General features: G+C 43.2%; 1 protein-coding gene across 1 annotated transcript in view; it reads left to right on the top strand.

The window, feature by feature from the left end:
• Window positions 1–21,395, top strand: part of mylk4b (myosin light chain kinase family, member 4b) — a 58,303-nt gene that overhangs the window by 4,225 nt on the left and 32,683 nt on the right. Inside the window, exon 2 of the mRNA XM_061824034.1 lies at window positions 1,182–1,413. Coding sequence (XP_061680018.1) covers window positions 1,182–1,413 — 232 coding nt within the window. The remainder of the gene's footprint in view (window positions 1–1,181; window positions 1,414–21,395) is intronic.

Raw genomic sequence — 21,395 nt, 5'->3', positions numbered from 1 at the left:
TCTTTATCCATAAATTGCCTTTTTACTCCAATCAATAATGCCAGAGCATACAAATTGGACTATTGTAACTGATATTTTCTCGTTTGACAAAATTTTTAAAAGATTGTTAAAATAATTCTCAGCAGCATATTGACAACTACAGTACAGCAAAGTGAAGCAAATTTGATATATTTTTCTTTCATTACTCTTTGTATTTTATTTAGTAAATATCAGAAAAAGAATGCAAGCCAGTGGATTTATGTTGTATTTTTTAACCCAAGAAAGATAAATATGAACTTCATTCATCCATCCATCCATTTTCTTAGCCGGTTATCCTCATAAGGGTCGCGGGGAGTGCTGGAGCTGATCCCAGCTGTCAACGGGCAGGAGGCGGGGTACACCCTGAATTGGTTGCTAGCCAATCGCAGGTCACATGGAGATACACAGCCGCACTCACAATCACACCTAGGGGCAATTTAGAGTGTCCAAATGTTGCATGTTTTTGCGATGTTAGAGGAAACCGGAGTGCCTGGAGAAGACCCTCACAGGCACGGGGAGAATATGCAAACTCCATACAGACGGGTCCCGGATTGAACCCGTGACGCCACCACTTTCCAGCTGCTCAACCGTGCCGCCCTCTGAACTTCATAAATATGCAAAAAAATAAATAAATAAATAAATAAATAAATAAATAAATATATATATATATATATTTGGATATATATATATATATTATATATATATATATATATATATAATATATATATATATATATATACTGTCAGGGCATCACTGTGGGTGAAACTGGTTCGAGTGTGTGTCTCACAGTTTTGAGGACTGGGGTTCAAATCCTGGCCTCACCTGTGTGGAGTTTGCATGTTCTCCCCATGCCTGCAAAAGTTTTCTCCAAGCACTGCAGTTTCCACACAGATCCCAAAAACATGGATTAATTGGAGACTCTAATTTACCCTCAGGTGTGATTGTGAGTACCTATGGTTGTTTGTCTCTGTGTGCCCTGCGAATTCTTAGCAACCAGTTCAGGGTGTACAGTGCCTCCTGCCCGAAGAAAGTTGGGATAGGCTTTAGCACTCCTACAACCCCTGTGAGGATAAGTAGCTCAGAAAATGGATGGATGTTTGATAAATGCTCCTTCACAGTGTACATTTTGAATTAAAGATTTTGAAGCCTTCTTATAATTGCAGGTCAAACAAGAAGATTCCTTGTAATGAGTCCAGAATGAAGAATGGAAAAATGCTAACATCAGGAGTACCGCCACCTATACCCATGTCCCCCATTGTTGAGAAGATGGAAGGGCTGAAGGCTATCCGGAACCGCAACAACAGCCTTCGTTTTGGCAGACTTGCTTTCTACAGACACCTTGAGAAAGTGGGGACCATGCGCTGCTTCTGGGAACTTAAACACATTGAACTGGAGGTATACAATCAACAAATAACACTCATAATACACACACACAGACAGATACACACATATCCATCCATGCAATGGTCCTCATCCTCCCTCACAAGGGTAACGGGCATGCTGCAGCCTATCTCACCTGTCATCGGGCAGGAGCCAGGGTACAGCCACCGGTTTGCTTTCCAATTACAGGAACATAGACAGACAACAGTCACTCTAACAATCACACTGAGGGGCAATTTAGAGTCTCCTATTAATGCATTTTTTGGGATGCGGGAGGAAACTCGAGAAAGCCAACATGTCTGTATCGATTCCCACTCAGTGATGGTGTAGATTACTGCCTTAGCGACTTGCGACCATTTCATGGTGTAGTCCGCCTTTCAGCCAAAGCCAGGTTGGGCTCCGGTGGCTTGGATAATGGTGTATACACACACACACACACACACACACACACACAACACACACACACACACACACACACACACACACACACACACACACACACACACACAAATATATATATATATAGTCACATCAACAAAATAATTTCATTTTATTAAATGCCACTATAATGCCAGAAAATTTCTTAGAGAATTTTTTGGGGACAATGACAGTGAGTTTTCGAAGGGTGTGATTGGGAGGCATGGCACCCCATCCGATCTCTTATTTCTCTTAGTTCTCTTATTGGACTTTTATTGCTCATCATGGATTGTCTGGAATGAACACCATGTTCAAATTTGAGACACCAGAGATCACACTTCAATGATTAAGATCCTGGTTGTAGTATCAGATTTTCAGATGCATGTCTTGGCTACTCAGGTTAAGAGAGGGGAGGAGCTGTTGACAGATCAATACTTGGTGATGAGTCGGCTGTGATGGTAGGGGAAGATGCCAGTCCAATCTGGCATACCCAAACGTATCATGAGAGGCTGGGAACCTCTGTCAGAATTGCTTGTCAGAAGAAGTTTCAACTCGCACCTCCGGAAAATCTTCACCTGCATTTTGGGGGAACCAAGGACATTGGGTTTAAGTGGACCACGTTCTGTGCCTCTACGGTGAGACGGCAGACCAGCTGTGATCGTAAGGTGGTTTGTGCCTGCATGGCGGCAATCCCTTTACTCGTTGGTGGACACCATAGATGAGCGATGCCCTTAAAGTGAATAAGGAATAAGGAGTCCTGTCAGGCCTGTGGGACTCCTGAGGCAGCTGATGGGTACCAGTTGGCCTAACACAATGCCGCTTTGGTGGTCCCTGAGGCAAAAACCCGGGCAGGTTAGAATTTCAGTATAGCCATGGAGAGCAACTTCCGGATGGATGGCTTTGAGGAAATTCTCATCCATCTTTTGGCATCAGTATTCCATCAACACTGTATAGAGCTCGTGCACTTACTGTATGTCATAAAATCACATGATTTTTGCTTACGTCACCATATTGCTGGTCAAACAAAGCATTGTTTCAAGTTGCAAATACTTCTCATAGCACAACACCCAGAGTTTTGTCCGATACCATTAAACATTTGGAAGGTGATAATAAACAAAGGTACATGGAAAAATTAGAGATACTTGACATCGAGGATCCATATTTAATGCCAAAGTTGATGTTTTCGTCCATAAGAAATTTGATTGTTAATTCGCTTCCACTTGTCTTGAACAACTTGATATTCACATGTATCTGGTGAACAAGTTGCTGAGATTTACACAGAACAGTTTAACAGCATATAAAAGTCTGGATGCATACAAATATTTTGTTGCTGGATCTGCTCTCACTCAAGAATAAATCCCACAAAGTGATGGACCAACTCGGATTTTTTCAATACAAATACCAATATTTAAATAAATGACCCCTGGTTTTACTTAAACTCGCATTCATTAACTATGACTGGGGGAAAAAAAAAATAGAGACAGGGAGTCATCTCCTCCGTACACGGAACCGTATTATTGCCACACCCTTACCTTCGTAAACCTCTCTTTGCCAGACGGTTTGTTATTTTTTTAAAATAAGTATTGGTCTCAAATGAGTGAACCTGGGAATATAAATACTTCTTGATAAATCAAGATTGAGAAGAATAATTCCTACCTGAGATGAAATGATACCTATACAGGCGTGTGTATGTCGTTGGGCACCATCCATCCCTTTTAATGACCACAATCCATCGATCTTTTCTCATATTTTCAGATGGTATTCCATAGAATTATCTATTAAGAACTGCAGAATAGGTCTCGAGCATTGGGAAAGATCTGCTCCAGTTCAACGACTCCCGAGCAGCTTTGTTTGATAGGCAACCCATCAATCTTTTCTGGTCTTTTCAGCTGGTATTCTATATAATGATATCTTTGAAGAACTGTCATCTATTGTGACAACCAACAGCACAACAGGTCTCGGACAATTTGAAAAATATGCTCCGGTTCAACGACTCCCGCATTGCTGAGCAGCTAATTTTAACCGGCAATATGGCGCTGAGTAAACTGTGACGTCATGTGAACGAGCTCTATACTGGGGATGTGCACTGCTGACCTTGACTCAGAATACTTCGGAGACCTCGTCAATTCCACTGACAAGGCTTCGCATATGGAAGCAGAGTCTGGGTTCTCTGAGGCAGGCACTCCTATCTCGCTCAGAGCTCGTAAAACCTCTAGATGCTTGTGGAGCTGTCCTGGTTGACACGCCTCTGCAACATCACATGCACATCAGGGACAATGGCACTGGATTCCCAGACTTGGTTGGTAGTTAGCATTTTTAAGAAGGGAGACTGGAGTGTACGTTCCTACTACGGGGGGTGGGGGTTAGGATCTCTTCAGCCTTTCTGGTAAAATCTCTTCAGGAATGCTGGAGAGGAGGTGTGTCAGGACGTCAAAAGAGCAGCACTGTGGTTTTTGTTCTGACCGTAAAACAGTGGACCGGCATTTCAACCTTGACACGGTCCTCAAGGCTGCATGGAAGTTTGCCCCACCAGTTTACATGTGTTTTGTAGACTTGGAAAAGGCGTTTGAATGGGTTCCTCTCAGAGTTCTGTGGGGGCTACTTTGAGAGTGTAGGGTACCAAACCCACTGGTACAGGCTGTAAAGTCTAGGTATGACCAGTGTGAATGTTTGGTCTGCAGTGCCAGCAGTAAGTCAGACTCATTTCCGGTGAAAGTTGGACTCCACCAAGACTGCCCTTTGTCACCGATTCTGTTCATAATTTCATGGACAGAACTTCTACGGGGAGACGAGGTGAAGAGGAAGTCCGGTTTGATGGCCTCAGTATTGCATCTCTGCTTTTTGCAGATGATGACATTCTGTTTGTTTCATCAAACCATGATCTTCAACTCTCACTGGAGTGGTTTGCAGCTGAGTGTGAAGTGGTTGGGATAAACATTTCCAACTCCAACTCTGATACCGTGGTCCTCAGACGGAAAAGGGAAGAGTACCCCCACTAGGTCAAGGATGTGATCCTGTCCCAAGTGGATGATTTCAAATATGTTGAGGTGTTGTTAAAAGGTTAGGGAAGAATGGAACAGGACTTTGACGGGCAAATTGGTGCAGAGTCTGGAGTAAAGCCAACTTTGTATTGGTCAGTTGTGGTGAAGAAGGAACAAAGGTGAAAGACGAAGCTCTATCTTTACCATCCTATCAACATTCCTACCCTAACCAAGTTCACGATCTGTGGGTCATTATTGAAAGAACAAGGTCCCGGATACAAGTTGCTGAAATAAGTTTCCTCCAAAAAGTGTCCGGGCCCTCCCTGAGAGATAGGGTGAAACACTCGGTCATTCAGGAGGGGATGAGAGTAGAGTCGAATCTCCTCCAAATTTAGAGGAGCCAGATTAGGTGGATCTGCCATCTGTTAAGGATGCCTCCTGGATACCTCTCTGGTAAGGTTTTTTGGGTACGTCCCACCGAAAGGAGATCCCGGGGACATCCAAGGAGATGCTGGAGAGACTATATCTCTTGGCTTGCCTTGAACGCTCCAGGATCTCCTCATATGAATTGAATGAAGTTGGGAGACTGAAGTATGGGCTTCCCTGCTAAAGTTATTGCCCCCGCGACCAGACCTCGGATAAACTGAAGATATATTTTCATGTACTGTAGTTATTCCCTTTGCCACATCGTTTTAGGAAAACATTAAACGAGTGCTCCACCTATTGTGAAATAAGGTGTAATGAAGGCTTGTTTAGTTTGTTTAGTTTAGCCAAGTTATACACTGGAAGATTCTAAGGACGGAACCTGGAACTGTAAAAAACAAAGATAAACTGCTGTTCACAAATCATTCCCATTCCTGAACGAGCATGTTCACAATAGCAAAGCAAACGAAATTTATTTGCATTGCGCACTTCATACACAAGGTAACTCATTGCGCTTTACATTTTACATGATTAAAAGGTTTCACATACATAAGAACATTTGGAAAAAATTAAATTAGTTTTCAGATGAAGAAATAGCAGTGAAAAGTGGAAGGATTCAAATGCATGAGAAAAGAGTTTTTCCATCTGTATTTGAAAAAAAAACTTTGGGAGAAAGGTTGATATATTGTGCCTCCAAGAGAGCAAGTGGAAAGGGAGTAAGGCTGAAAGTTTAGGAGCAGGGTTTAAATTATTTTACCATGGAGTAGATGTGAAGAGAAATGGAGTAGAATGGAGTAGTTCGCAATGAAGAGCTGGCTAAGATTGTATTGAAGGTGAAAAGAGTACCAGATCGAGTGATGAAGATGAAATTTGAAATTGAGGCTATTGTGTATAATGTGATTAGCGGCTATGCCCCACAGGTTGGATGTTACCTCGAGTTGAAAGAGAAATTCTGGAAGGAACTAGATGGAGTAGTCCTGAGCATCCCAGTCAGAGAGAGAGTTGTGATTGTGGCAGATTTCAATGGACATGTTGGCGAAGGAAACAGGGGCGATGAAGAAGTGATAGGTAAGTAGGGCATCCAGCAAAGGAACTTTGAGGGTCAGATGGTGGTGGACTTTGCAAAAAGGATAGAATTGGTAGTGGTGAACACTGATTTCCAGAAGAGACAGGAACATCGAGTGACCTACAAGAGTGGAGGTAGAAGCATGCAGGTGGATTATATTTTGTGCAGACGATGTAATTTGAAGGAGGTTACTGACTGGAAGGTAGTAGTCGGGGAAAGTGTAGCTCGACAGCATAGGACGGTGATGTGTAGGATGACTCTGGTAGCGGGTAAGAAGATTAAGAAGGCAAAGGTAGAGCAGAGAATCAGGTGGTGGAAGATGAGAAAGGAAGAATATTGTGTGGCCTTTTGAAAAGAGGTGAGACAGACTCTCGATGGACAGGAAGAGCTCCCAGAAGACTGGAATACTACTGCCAAGGTTTTCAGAGAGGCAGGCAGGAGAGTACCTGGGGTGTCTTCTGGTAGAAAGGGGAGAAGGAAACCTAGTCGTGGAACCCCACAATACAAAAAGTCATTCAAGGAAAGAGATTAGCAAAGAAGAAGTAGGACATGGCGAGAACTGAGGAGAGGTGAAATGTATATATTATATAGGACTAGATGTTAACGTCCCTCTATTTATGTATATTTCGGCTCCGATGAGGCTCTGCGGGATGTTTAAATAAGTGATGGCCCCCTACGGGTTATCAATTGTTCAAGTGTTTCATTGATAGGCCCATGACACTCTTCAGAGTGTTCAGCAGTGAATCCCAGCATACCAGGTTCACCCCCTAGCTGCCATCAATTCTCCTGAAGGCCCAATTGGGGTGTTTCCTCTTTATCCACAGCCACTGACTGACCTTTTCCACCACCTTGGAGAGATCTCTGCCTACCAACGGTTCTCAGACTCCAATCTCTCTGAGTAGCCTGGATAATGAGGAGGCTGTAAACGTTCTACAGCCAACTTCCACCGGGCGTACCTCTGCTCTCCAGCCCTGCTGTTGTACTTCGGCCACACGTCCTGCATACCTCAGTCGCTTCCCCTCATACGCCTCCTCGACTGCCCCCTCCCAGGGCACTGTGAGCTTGATGATGTAGACGAGCTTGAGAGAGGCAGACCAAAGCACTAGATCTGGTGGTAGGGTGGTAGTTGGAATCTCAACTGGAAAGCAGAGCTTCTTGTCCAGGTCTGCCAGCGTTTTTCAGTGTCAAGCACTGCCCAGCCGTCCGCTGTCTGGTGGCTTATTGGTGTGTCGGTTTGACTTTCCCCCTCCCGAACAAACAGCCTAGATTGTCAGTTGGCTGACAAGGGTGGGAAGGTGTTCACCCTCATACGCTGGTTCTCTAGAACACCAGCGAGACACTTCAGCACTTGGTTGTGCTGCCAGGTGAAATGGCTTTGAGTGAGGCTGGTCTTGCAACCAACCAGGATGTGCAGGACTTGAGAATAACAGGCACTCAGTAACTTTGGTATACCACTGGTTTAGGTTCATGGGAGAAGGCAAGCCGTCATATACAGCTTTGATGGTAAAGCTTGCCCTGAATGCCTTCATCTCCCAAAGCTCTTTCCAGGTGATCTTCCTTGCCTCCACTCCTTCCCAGGCCAACCACTGTCCTTGCTTGGCCTGCGACACAGTTTGGGTGCCCCGTTGGGCTTCCTCTTCTCGACGTACCTCCTGGACCACCAGCTTGCACTGCTCAGCAGTATTGGCCTTGCTCTATACTGGTCTACTGGCCCCGAGCCCAAGGCCACTCCTCCACTCCTGGCCTCGGCCCACAATGTTCTAGTGTCTGAGCGCTGCCTTTTCCTGTTCAGTTGCAGCCACCGGTGTCCACTTCCTCCCAGTAGACATGATGGGGGCAGTCTGGGCTATCAGCAGATCGCTGGAATCCAGTAGCATAATTTCTAGTCTTACTTTGGTGCACTTGTATTCCTCTGCCAGGCTGGAAATGGGCAGGTGTAGCATCCCGTCACCTAGAGCCCAATGGTGCTGAGGCACCTGGGAAAGGTACATTGAGATGCGATGCAGGGCAAAGGTAGAGGTGGCAAAGGCTAAACAAAAGGCATATGACGACATGTACACCAAGTTGGATACGAAAGAACGAGAAAAGGATCTCTACAGGTTGGCCAGACAGGGATAGCGATGGGAAGGATGTGCAGCTAGTAAAGGTGATTAAGGATAGCGATGGAAATATATTGAGTGATGCCAGTAGTGTGCTAAATAGATGGAAAGAGTACTTTGAGAAGTGAATGAATGAAGAAAATGGGAGAGAAGGTAAAGTAGAAGAGGCAAACATGAAGGACTGGGAAGTGGCAATGATAAATAAGAGGGACGTTAGAAAGGTACTGAACAGAATGAAAAATGGAAAGACAGTTTGTCCTGATGACGTATCAGTGGAGGTATGGAAGCATTTTGGAGAGGTAGCTATGGAGTTTTTGACCAACTTATTCAATAGAATACTCGCGGGAGAGAAGATTGCAGAAGAATGGATGAAAAGTGTACTAGTTCACAATTTTAAGAACAAAGGCGATGTTCAGAAGTTTGGAAACTACAGAGGAATAAAGATGATGAGCCACACAATGAAGTTCTGAAGAAATCAAGAAAGTCTAAGGTTACATTGTGTTGGGTTCACAAATAGACAAAAATATTTTGCCTTCTCCAAAACACATATTTGGCTAGATAGTTCTTCATACTGTAAACTCGTGTATAGTAGTGAGAAGTGCCCATGTAACTGTTTACTCACGTGTGCACATGCAGTTACATGTGCACAAACACTCAGATGCTTGTCTTTAGTTATGAATCTAAGGCAAAGGTGTGCATTTTTCATTAATGATCATTTAAATTCACACAGAATTAAATCTAATACTATAGTTGACCTAGACATACATGTGGAATACCTTTTAACTTTTCCAGTACTAAAAAAAGAAGGTTGAGAACTACTGCTTGGTGAATATATTTTGGAGCATGCAAGTGCTATGTCTGAAGTTAAAGGATAGCAGGCATCTGACACTTAGGATTGGCATCGCACTGACACCGTGAACTGAACACCACCTGTCCCATTCCCGTCTCACAGACAGCGAGTTCTCCTTTTAGTTTCAGGAGTGGGAGGCAGTGAGGAAGCCGGTTAAAAGGTGAATGAGCAGTTAGGTAGGTGGTTGTCTTTGAGAAGACCCTTGTTCTTTTTCAAGTCTGTTGTGAGCAAGACACATGCAATTAATGCTCAGCTACTGCCCGACTTCAGTTGTTCCTTATTGGGGCCTGCATTCTAGCCCCATCTCAATAAATTGTTGTCTGTCACCTAAAGCTCAGGGCAGACAGCCGAGAGTTTGACAGTTTATGTAGGACGACAGGGACAAGGAAGAGGAAGCTTTCCATTATGGAGAACCTACTAGTGGATACAGATCTATGGATATTAGGGAGTGTATGCCTGGTAGCTACTATCTTGTGGCGACAGCTGTGGAAATTATTTTCTATCAGAAAGAAGGGGAGGACCACACTATCAGACATGCAGGTAAAAGAGAGTAATAATTTTTTATATTGTTACCTGTATTACCAGGTGAAAATTTCCCACATGCATGAGGTTCAGATGAGGATTTGTGTCATTAAACATGAAAAAAGTTTGGTTTTAAACTGGCTGCAGACCTCCAACCAGCACAGGGGTGATATACATATATCATAAATTATACATATCACAAGATCTCCTCCCAAGATGCTACCTTGAGCTCATGAAGCATTCGAAAATCTCAAGATGTCAGCTATGAACGTGAAATATGTATACACATTAAGTTTCATTTGTAGTGCTGTTTCATTCTTGGCATTTAACATTTTAAACGGGATACATGGAAATGATCATCATAAGAGTAAAAATAAGTATCTCTACCAAAAAAGTAAAACAGTAACAACAAAAACTGATTTGTGTGCACTCAAGATAGACATTGGGAAATACAGTTTATTGTCACACGCTTGTCACGAGCTGTGACATCTAAATTCTGTCACCAAGCACTACTCAACCCACACCACACAGATGAATTGGTGCCCTCTGTGCAATGCAAGGCATATCCAGTATAAACCAGTTTACAATGTTAACATAATGGTTGAGAAAGTGAAAATACCTTAACACTAATAATTGGTGATCATGATCAGATATGTTTTTAACCCTTCTTTCAGTATGCTAGTGCAGTGGCAGTAGCTTCAACTAATAGTAGTGATTTCTTTCTTGAAACACATTCTTATTGGGAATGGATTTATAACCCAATTTAAAATAAATCACAGAACATTGAATAAATAAATACATAATGTAACTGCTGTCACACTATTTTGCCATTTTAAAAACAGTTAATGTCTCAATATGAATGAATAGATAAAATAACTCAATAGAAGTACTAAAATCAAAAACGGTACATTTGTACTGAGACAAGGATCTTGGAAAAAATGGCCAATGTATTAGAGTGAATTGGTATTGATATTTTTTGTGCATTGTCATTTTATATTGTTTATTAATACTTCCCTATTAATTGAATGTCTATTGTTCTTCGTTCTTGTTAGTTTGTTCTTCTTCTCAGTACTCAACATGAATGTCGTGTCAGGGCGACACCGACTGCTGGAGATAAATTCCTTGTGTTGTTCCATACTTGGTCATCAAAGCTGATTCTGATGTATAGTTTTCGTGCCGATGTGCTTACACTACTCTTGTGCTGGTGCAAAAGTGATAAAATGTTTGGACATATTCTTCCCAAACTTACGTACACATCCAAGTAATATATGTAATGAGTAAAAGTAACAGTAATGGACAAGGTTGAAGAGAGTTGGGCACATGTCCTTCAAGAAATCAATTTTCAAAATCTTCTTGACATTCTTGGTATGGATTTTTTATATTCTGTGCATGCATGCTTGGCTTTTCTCAGGGGACTCACAATTCCACCCGCATTCCAAAAACATGCTTCTTAGGTCAGTTAAAGACTAAATTTTCCATTGTTTTCACCTGTTCTGTGACTGACTGGTGACCGGGTCAAAGTGTTCCCCACCTCTTGCCCAAAGTGTTCCAAGCTACGCTCCCCACTCTAAGAATGTTGTTTTTTCCTGGTCTCTCCCCGGTTATTGCCTGTTCTCCATTTTCAGTGGTTCGCATAAATCAGTATCAACACAATCTAGATGCAAACTGAAAAAAAAAATCACAAGCAAAGCCTCAGAACACATGTATCTGTGTTGGGGTTGTTCTTATGCAACCCATCCATTATCTGACAATACTTCCTCATAATGTATGCAATAATCAACCCTGGGACAGAATCTATTCCAACCATTCATTCATTTTCTACCACTAATCCGGTGAAGCGTATTTCTGGAGACCTTGCATGAGAGGTGGGTTGGACCCTAGACTGTTCCCCAGCGTCACCATCATACCCATGAGAGATGTAGATGTTTCAATGCCCGCACCTTTCCTAGTAAAAGAGTTGAAAATCCATATTTTTACCACTATCAAAATCAAACCCCTGCCAAACCCATCAAAACTCTTTTTTTCAAGTAGTCAATAATTTGTGACAGCAGAATCCCTTCAGCTCCTCCACCCTTTTGCATGCCTTGCTTTGGCTATGATCGACACTCAGTCAAAGGGTACACACAGGATAGACCAGAATTGGGAAAGTTAATTTCCTAGCCAAACTATTTCAAAGTTGAATTCTCAAATTTGAAAATGCACTACTAAAAAATTCCCTTAATAAAGTTATGTTCAAAATAATAGCAGTCCAATGTAACTAACCAGATCAATGCACTATTTCAGCTTACATACAAAGTCCTCAGTCTACGAACTACATCCCTTCCTATGCTGGCGACATAACCTGAATTTCCACGTGAATCAGATATTACCATTAAAGTCAAAACTTACGATGAGAGCTGGGAATGGCTCCAACCCTCGTCAGAATAAGCATCTCAGAAAGTGGGTGAGGGTGGGTACTTAATACAATGAAATGAAATACATTAAAATAAAAAAATGTACTTACAATGAAGAAAATTAGTATTTGAACACCCTGCTATATGGAAAGTTCTCCCACTTAGAAATCATGGAGGAGTCTGAATTTTTTATCGTATGTCCACTGTGAGAGAGATAATCTAAAAAGAAAAATCCAAAAATCACAATGTAGGATTTTTAACAATTTATTTGTGTGATACAGCTGCAAATAAGTATTTGAACACTTGTCTATCAGCTAGAATTCTAACCTTCAAATACCCATTAGTCCGCCTTTAAGAGTCAACGTTCACTCCATGTATTATCCTGAATCAGATGAACCTGTGTGAGGTCTTTAGCTGCATGAAGACACCTGTCCACCCCATACAATCATTAAGACTCAGACTTGTAACATGGCCAAGACCAAAGAGCTGTCCAAAGACACCAGAGACAAAATTGTACAACTCCACACGGCTGGAAAGGGCTATGGAGAATTTGCCAAGGAACTTGGTGAAAAAAGGTCCACTGTTGGATCAATCTTTAGAAAATGGAAGAAGCTAAGAATGACGGGCAATCTCAATCGTAGTGGAGCCCCGTGAAAGATATCACCTAGTGGGGTCTCAATGATCCTTAGAAAGGTGAGGAATCAGCCCAGGACTACACGACAGGACTTGGTCAATGACCTGAGAAGAGCTGGGACCACCGTTTCCAAGGTGACTGTTGGTAATACACTAAGACGTCATGGTTTGAAAACATTTATGGCACGGAAGGTTCCCCTACTTAAACCAGCACATGTCAAGTCCTGGAGCCCAACCCAGCTGTCAACAGGCATCCTCAGTTCTGGTCCTCAGAACTGTGAGGCTAACGCTTTACAGCTGCGCTACCGTATCGCCTCCCCTTAATGAATATTGGGCTGATATTAAGTGTACGTTGATTCTGATCCTCAATCCATAAAGTAAGTAATCTTTCCATCTCGGCAACAATCAAAGAACGGTTATTTTTTTTTTTTTTCCACAAAAAAAGTTGCTTCATGACTTCACTTTTTGTCTCATAGGGGCGAAACCATTCACATGTGCTAAAATATGGGCTTTGTCTTTAACAATGATAGCCACTGTCGACCGACTGAAGCCCAAGTCTTTACCGATATTCATCTGTATTCCTCCTTTCGCCGATGTTTTTTTGATGTTAACATTCGTTTCCATAGCCATTGCTTTTCTTTTGGTTCGACCAGCATTGCTTTAAAAAAAAAACTTTCTTCTTTTGGGCCACTATGTGTTAAGATGTGACTGAAAAAGGCAAATATACTCCCGTCGCACAAACACAGACGAGCAATATGCATTACCTAAGCAGAAACACTGTGGTGCTGGGGACAAAATGGCAGACGAGACACAGGCGTCATAAAGTCGAAATGTCGTTGGTCGACGAAGTTGTAACCCGCGGACTACCTGTATTTTTTATTGCTACATATCAAAGACGTTCCATGTAGGTAAAATATATTCTCAAAAATAAGACCCAGGATTCATAATATACACACTCTATGCAATTGGGCTGTTTGCTGAAAGGGGTGTGTTAAAAAAAATTGCAGTCTGCCACTGACTTTACAAACTCAAAACTATTTTGTACAAACTTTTTTCTATCTGGGATTTGCCAATCCTTTGAGTCACAAAACCATATTTAGTTTTACAACCACTTTTAATTTTTATATATAACTACTTCACATCGGTGTGGAATGGAGTCAACCAACTTATGGCGCTTTTCAGTTGATAATTCACTCCAAGATTCCTTAACGACATTCCACAATTCATCTATATTTTTTGGCTTTGTTTCAGAAAAAAATTTTTGATGTCACCCCACAAGTTTTCAATCAGATTAAGATCTGGGGATTGGGCTGGCTACTCCTTGACATTAACTTTGTTGGTTTGGAAGCAAGAATCCGGATGTTTTGGTTGGGTTTGTTTTTCAGAACACATTCGAGCGACATCACCAAGGCATTTTTTTTTCCAATACATGACCCTTCATTGTATAGCTTTTTGGCCCTTGCAATGTTTGAAGCCACTCAATGAAGCGTTAGTCTGGATGCTTCATTACCCCCCCCCCCCCCACACACACAAAAAAACTGCATCTGCTTTTCTGTGTTGTTTTTCAAAACGACTAACTTGTGACTGGAAGGTTTAGTCCCTTTTGGATATTCCAAATCGATATTAGCCTGGAGTGAAATGAAGTGAAGATTTGAAGCTATGAAATATGATAGACCGATACAAAGGGCAGATACACACACACACAAAAAAAAATGATGAGCTCTCCAGCTCTGGTAAAAGCCTCCTGTGTTCATCCACATATTTTCATTTAACTGTACATTTTTACCTGACATTTTGAGAGTGAAATTGATATTATTATCTCCAAAGATCACCATCCAACTAGGAATCTTTGCGCTATTTTCATTCACTGTGAAAACCAGTTTTGCGAAAACACCGTACTAACCTTTCCTGCTGCAGTCATGTGACTTTGGCCGGGAGACGTCTTCTCCATGCCGAGGTTGTCCTCCTCGGGGTTTACTCTTACTTCTCTCATTGCACAGCTGAGCTGGGTGGCGGGAACAGTAAAGCCATTCTTACCCAGTCGCCATTGCACTTTGTTTTCCTTCTCACCCTCCCACTTTGCAGTCATGTTTCATTCACATGCCGATGCAGAACACACACACACACACACACACACACACACACACACACACACACTGTGCTTGTTGTCACAATAGCTGAAACAACTGTAATCAACTCAAGCAACGTGTGCACTTAAATACCGCAATAAACACAAGCAATGCTCGCTTGAAAGTACCATAACACCACCACCAGGGAGGCATCCAGGGGGCATTCTAACCAGATGCCCCAGCCACCTCATCTGGCCCCTCTCAATCCAGAAGAGAAGCAGCTCTACTCATGCTTCTTTTCCGGATGACTGAGCATCTCTAAGGGAGAGCCTGGACACTCTACAGAGCAAACTCATTTTGGCCGCATGTATCCAGGATCTTGTTCTTTCAGTCATGACCTACAGCCCGTGACAGTAGATGAGGGTAGGACATCAGCTCGATCGACAAGTACACCCCAGTAACCTCAACCCCAGAGATAGGAGAGCCCGTCTCAGAGAACCCAGACTCTGGTTCTCAAGGAAAGGCATGTTGGTGGAACTGAGGAGGTCTTCAAAGCATTCTCCCCAACAACTCACAATGTTCCAAGTAGAGGTCAACAGTGCCACACCATCACTGTTGATGGTGCACTGCATCCCCCTCCCGAGATGAGAGATGGTGAACCAGAATTTCCTCAAACCTCTCTGGAAGTCATTCTACATGGCCTCACTGAACACCTCCCATGTCCAAGATTTTACTTCACCCACCTACTCAAAAGGGAAGGGAGGCTACCCTCTTGTCCACTGGGGTGAACCCCAACATACAGGTGTCGAGCCAGGGGACAATAATTATTCCCACATGTGCTCGACGCTTCACATTGTGGACAACTCCAGAGTGGAAGAGAGTTCAACCCCTCTCAAGAGGACTGGTATCAATTTGTGTGGAGGCATGCCTGACTATATCTCGTCAGAACTTCTCGATGTCACACACCAACTCAGGCACCTTCCCTGTCAGAGAGGTGACAGTGCACATCCATAGACAAGCTTCTGTAGCTCGAGATCGGGTTGCCAAATTCCCCACCTTCGGCCACTGCCAAACTCATACTGCACCCAACCTTTATGGCCCCTACCACAGGTGGTGAGCCCATGGGAAGAGGGACTCATGTTACCCTTTCGGGCTGGGCACAGGTGGGTCCCATAGGTGTAGTCGAGGCCCCCAGGCACTTGTCTTTGAGCCCCACCTCCAGGCCTAGTTCCAGGGGTTGAGCCTGGTGGACCGATAAGTTTTTGTACTATACAAAAATAAGACCAAGATAGATAATTTTAAAACGTTTTCCATTTTAGGTAGTTGACCTAATAACTGTTAACTATTAACCAAAGACATTTTTAGACAGGTGGAGTAAAAATAAAAAAGCCACATCTCGTGTTTAGAATAATTACATTTAAACTCATGTTTAATGGACATAAGAACACACCTGCCATCATTTAATGAGTCCGTGTTTATGCATTAATTAATTAAGTAATTAATTAATTAAGTAATTAATTAATCCATTCATTCATCTTTCTTTATTCTTTCTTTCTTTCTTTCTTTCTTTTGCTGTCCCACTTATCCCAGTGAGGGTCTTGGGCTGAGCCAATCCCAGCTTTCTTTGTTTGACACCAGAATTGTCACCAGCCAATTAAAGTGCACATAAAAACAAGCAGGCATTCGCACTCACATTCACGTCTACGAACAAACCCCCATCCCAGTCTCTCTGGTGGCCGTCCAAGCCAACCAAAGCGAGGAGCATCGCCAAGGCATGGTTGAGAGGTGGTGGCTGCTGCTGGCCAAGCACCGCCGAGGCATGGTCGAGAGGCAGCAGGAGCTGCTGCAACTGGTCAAGCACCGCTGAGGCATGGGCGAGAAGCAGTGACTGGTACTGCTGCTGGTTGAGCGCCGCCAAGACAAGGGCGAGAGGTGGCTCGAGGTCAGGGTCTGCCGGTGCATAAGCGAAAGATGGTTTGGGGTCAAGCTCCACCGAAACAGGAGCAAGAGGGAGCTCGGGTCAGGCTCCACCAAGACATGAGCAAGAGGTGGCTGGGGTCAGACAGGGGCAAGAGGAAACTGGGGGTCAGGCTCCACCGAGACACGAGCAAGAGGCAACAGATTCAGGTACCTCCCCAGCCTGCTGCTATCAAGACTTGGTAGGAGTGGATACGAGGTGGCTAAATGCACAGGGACTCGGGAAGGTGAACTGCAAAACATGGGTGGTAAAGAATGAGTTGACACATTGGCTGACTTTGGTTGGTGTGGCTTGGGCGGAGTGAAGTGGGAGGCATAAATCTGAGCCGCAGTTGGACACCTCCGCTGGCCACCATGTGGGGGTCCCGGATAAATGGCAAAACCGGTGCCCCAGAAAAGATCGGAGGAAGAGGACGTGGGCTGAGGCACACAGGGACTAGAAATGGGTAGAGGTGAAACAAATTGACTTGGAGTAAAAATCTTCTTTCTTCATTTCCTTTCGGCTTGTACCGTTAGGAAAAGACGTTTAAAAAGATGACACAGCGTATCATCTTTTTCCATCCAAGACCATCTCCTGCATTTTCCTCTCTAACACCAACTCCCCTCATATCTTCCCTAAAAACATCCATCAACATTCTATTTCGTCTTCCTCTCGGTCTATTGCCTGGCAGCTCCATCCTTAGCACCGTTCTGCGAATGTACTCTCTCTCTTCGTCTCTGGACATGTCCAAACCATCGAAGTCTGCTCTCTCAAACCTTGTCTCATCCGACTTTTGCTCTCCTTCTAATGAGCTCGTTTCTAATCCTATCCAACCTGCTATCTCCTTGTGAGAACCTGAAAATTTTCATTTCAACCATCGCCAGCCCTACTTCCTGTTGTCTCTTCAATGCTACAGTCTCTAATCCGTACATCATGGCCGGCCTCACTATTGTTTTATAAACTTTGGCATTCATCATAGCAGAGACTCTTCTGTCACAAAACACGGCAGACCTCTTCAATCAGCTGTTCCAACATGCTTGGACCCGTTTCTTCACTTCCTTAACACACTCACCATTGCTCTGGATTGTTGACCCCAAGTATTTGAAGTCGTCAACCCTTGCGATCTCTTCTCCCTGGAGCGTCAGTCTTCCCCTTCCATCCCTCTCATTCACGAACATATATTCTATTTTACCTCAAATAATCTTAATTCCTTTCCTTTCTGGTGCATGTCTCCATCTTTCTAATTGTTCCTCCACTTGCTCCCGGCTTTCACTGCAGGTCACAATGTCATCTGTGAACACCATGGTCCAAGGGGATTCCAGTTGAACCTCATATATCAGCCTATCCATTACTACAGCAAACAGGAAGGGGCCTAATGCAGTCTCACCTCCACCTTAAATTCTTCCGTCTCACCTAAGGCACAACTCACCTATGTTCTGCTGCCCCCATACATGTTCTGTACTATTCTAACAAATTCTCCACCACACCAGACTTGCACATGCAGTACCACAGTTCCTCTCTTGGTATTCTGTCATAGGCGTTCTCTCGATCCATAAAGACACAGTGTAGCTTCTTCTGACCTTCTCTGTACTTTTCCACGAGCATGCTCAAGGCAAATAATGCATTTGTGGTACTCTTTATTGGCATAAAACCATACTGTTGCTAGCAGATACTTACTTCTGTCCTTAGTCTAGCCTCCACTACTCTTTCCCATAACTTCATTGTGTGGCTCATCATGTTTGTTCCTCTATAATTCTCACAGCTCTGCAAATTGTGTTTGTTGTTAAAAATGGGAACTAGCACACTTTTCCTCCATTCCTCAGGCATCTTCTCGCCTGCTAGTACTCCATTGAATAAGTTGATCAAAAACTCCACTGTCACCTCTCCAAATTGCTTCCATACCTCCACAGGTATGTCATCAGGGCCAACTCCCTTTCTATATATCATCCTCTGTCGTGCCTTACTAACGTCTCCCTTACTAATCATTGTCACTTCCTGGTCCTTCACACTTGCCTCTTCTGCTCTTCCTTCTCTCTCATTTTCTTCATTCATCAACTTCTCAAAGTATTCATTCCATCTATTTCGCACACTACTGGCACACATTTGCATCTTTATCCTTAATCACCCTGTCAGGTTCACCAATCAGACATTCATTAAACAGGACAAAAAAGGAAGCAAAGACACCAGTTCAAGTTTCGCGAGGAGAGGGGAGAGGAATTGTCTCGTACAATTCACCACTGCACTCTCTGATTATCCTCTTCTCAGAAACTCTATTTATTTAGTTTTAAGACGCCCTTATTTACATAGATGTTACAAAAAGGAGACGGCGAACAAAACAGTTGGAAACAAGGTGTACATGTTTGTTTATGTGCGTGTGCATGTGTTGAAGATTGCTGAATACATGTGTGGTCATCATTTCTTTAACAGGCAGCAGTTCTAATAGTTCTGATGATTAGACGTTTTTGTTCTGCTATCTCCTGCTAGGAGGCTGCCACGTTATCGAGAGCAGAGCAAAGCATTTCTTTATTGGAAGCAGATGTATGATAATTCTGATCACAATTCTTCCTACATACGTTACCTGCTGCACATCCTTCCCATGTCTATTCCTCTGTCTGGGCAACCTGTAGAGATCCTTTTCTCCTTCTTTCATGTCCACCCTGGTGTACATGTCATATGCCTCGTTTAGCCTTCGCCACCTCTACTTCTGCCCTACGTTGCGTGTCAATGTATTCCGTTTGCGTCTCCTCAGTCCTCTCAGTGTCCCACTTCTTCTTTCCTAACCTCTTTCCTTGTATGACATCCTGTAATTTGGGGTTCCACCTCCAAGTTTCCTTCTGCCCTTTCCTACCAAAAGACACACCAAATACTCTCCTCTCCATCTCTCTGATCACCTTGGCTGTAGGAGTCCAGACTTCCGGGAGCTCCCCCTCTCCATCGGGAACCTGTCTCACAGGCCGAACAACAGTCTTCCTTTCTCAGCTTCCACCACATGGTTCTTTGCTCTACCTTTGTCTTCTTAATGTTCCTCCCCACCACTAGAGTCATCCTACACAACACCATTTGATGCTGTCGAGGTACACTCTCCCCTACCACTACTGTACAGTCAGTAACCTCCTTCAAATTACACCGTTTGCACAAAATTTAATCCACCTGGGTGCTTCTACCTCCGCTGTTGTAGATCACCCTATGATCCTGCCTTTTCTGAAAAAAAGTGTTCACTACTGCCATGTCCATCCTTTTTGCGAAGTCCACCACCATCTGTCCCTCAAAGATCCTTTCCTGGATGTTGTACTTTCCCATCACTTCGTCATCACCCCTGTTTCCTTCACCAGCATGTCCATTACAAATCTGCACCAATCACAACTCTCTCTGACTGGGATGCTCAAAACGTCATCTAGTATCTATCTATCTATCTATCTATCTATCTATCTATCTATCTATCTATCTATCTATCTATCTATCTATCTATCTATCTATCTATCTATCTATCTATCTATCTATCTATCTATCTATCTATCTATCTATCTATCTATCTATCTATCTATCTATCTATCTATCTATCTATCTATCTATCTATCTATCTATCTATCTATCTATCTATCTATCTATCTATATAGGGTTGTGTTCAAAGTTTTAATTATATTTGTTGACCTGCTAATTAGAGACACAAATTATCTTTTAATGTAGGTATTCCTACTTAGCAGTTTGTGAGTTTGTGCTGACACTGAGACTGAATAATATAAGTACGATATTGGCTCCTCGGCTTGAACTCTTTCCTAAGCAAAGCCAGTTAAGCATGTCTGTGTTTGCTTGGGGAAGTTTTGGGCAGCTGGGTTGACGCTCATTCTATGTTGCAAGGTCATTTATCCAGAATGCTCTTTCAAACAGACCCAGTGTGTCATGCAGTCACAGAACAGTGATAGCTAGCACCAAACTCTCTAATTTGGAGAAGTTGCTCTGTGGGTGTCTATTTTAAAGTCAGAACACATACTTGAGTGCCTTCTGCAGTTTAGGAAGTGACAAATTACACTCACAAATTATGTCTCTCTCTCTCTCTCTCTCTCTTTCTCTCTGTTGCTCTCACTCATTTTCTCAATCATGCATGTGCATGCACACAAACACTTCACACACATGCAAACACACTTTGCTGATGCCACACCTCGTTACCATTAAAAGACCTTTTCATTGTCCAGCCATTTTTAAGTTGAAAAATGTGACATGGTTATCAAGGCCGCTGAACATGCAATACAGACTGTCATCAGTCAGCAGTGACACATATCTTTATACCGATAAAATAATCGTAGCTCCACCCATAGAGATAACAATGTGTGACTTCCTTTCCATAGTCACTGATGGTGTTACACTCACCTGACTTTGGAGCAGGCAGCGTGGATTCAGTTCCCACTCAGTGATAGTCTATATATGTGCCCTTCAATTGACTGGCGACCTGTTCAGGGTGTCCTCCACCTTTCGCCCAAAAGCTGGGATAGGCACCTGCACTCAGTGGCCATTGTGAGGATCAACGGCATGGAAAATGGATGGACTTCCTTTCCATTACCATGTTCTTGCAATGCCTCAATTCTGTAG

This window comes from Syngnathoides biaculeatus, chromosome 7, assembly GCF_019802595.1.
Source record: "Syngnathoides biaculeatus isolate LvHL_M chromosome 7, ASM1980259v1, whole genome shotgun sequence".
NCBI lineage: Eukaryota > Metazoa > Chordata > Actinopteri > Syngnathiformes > Syngnathidae > Syngnathoides > Syngnathoides biaculeatus.
Note: the sequence above shows the minus strand (reverse complement) of the source record. Positions and strands in the feature narration are given on the sequence as shown.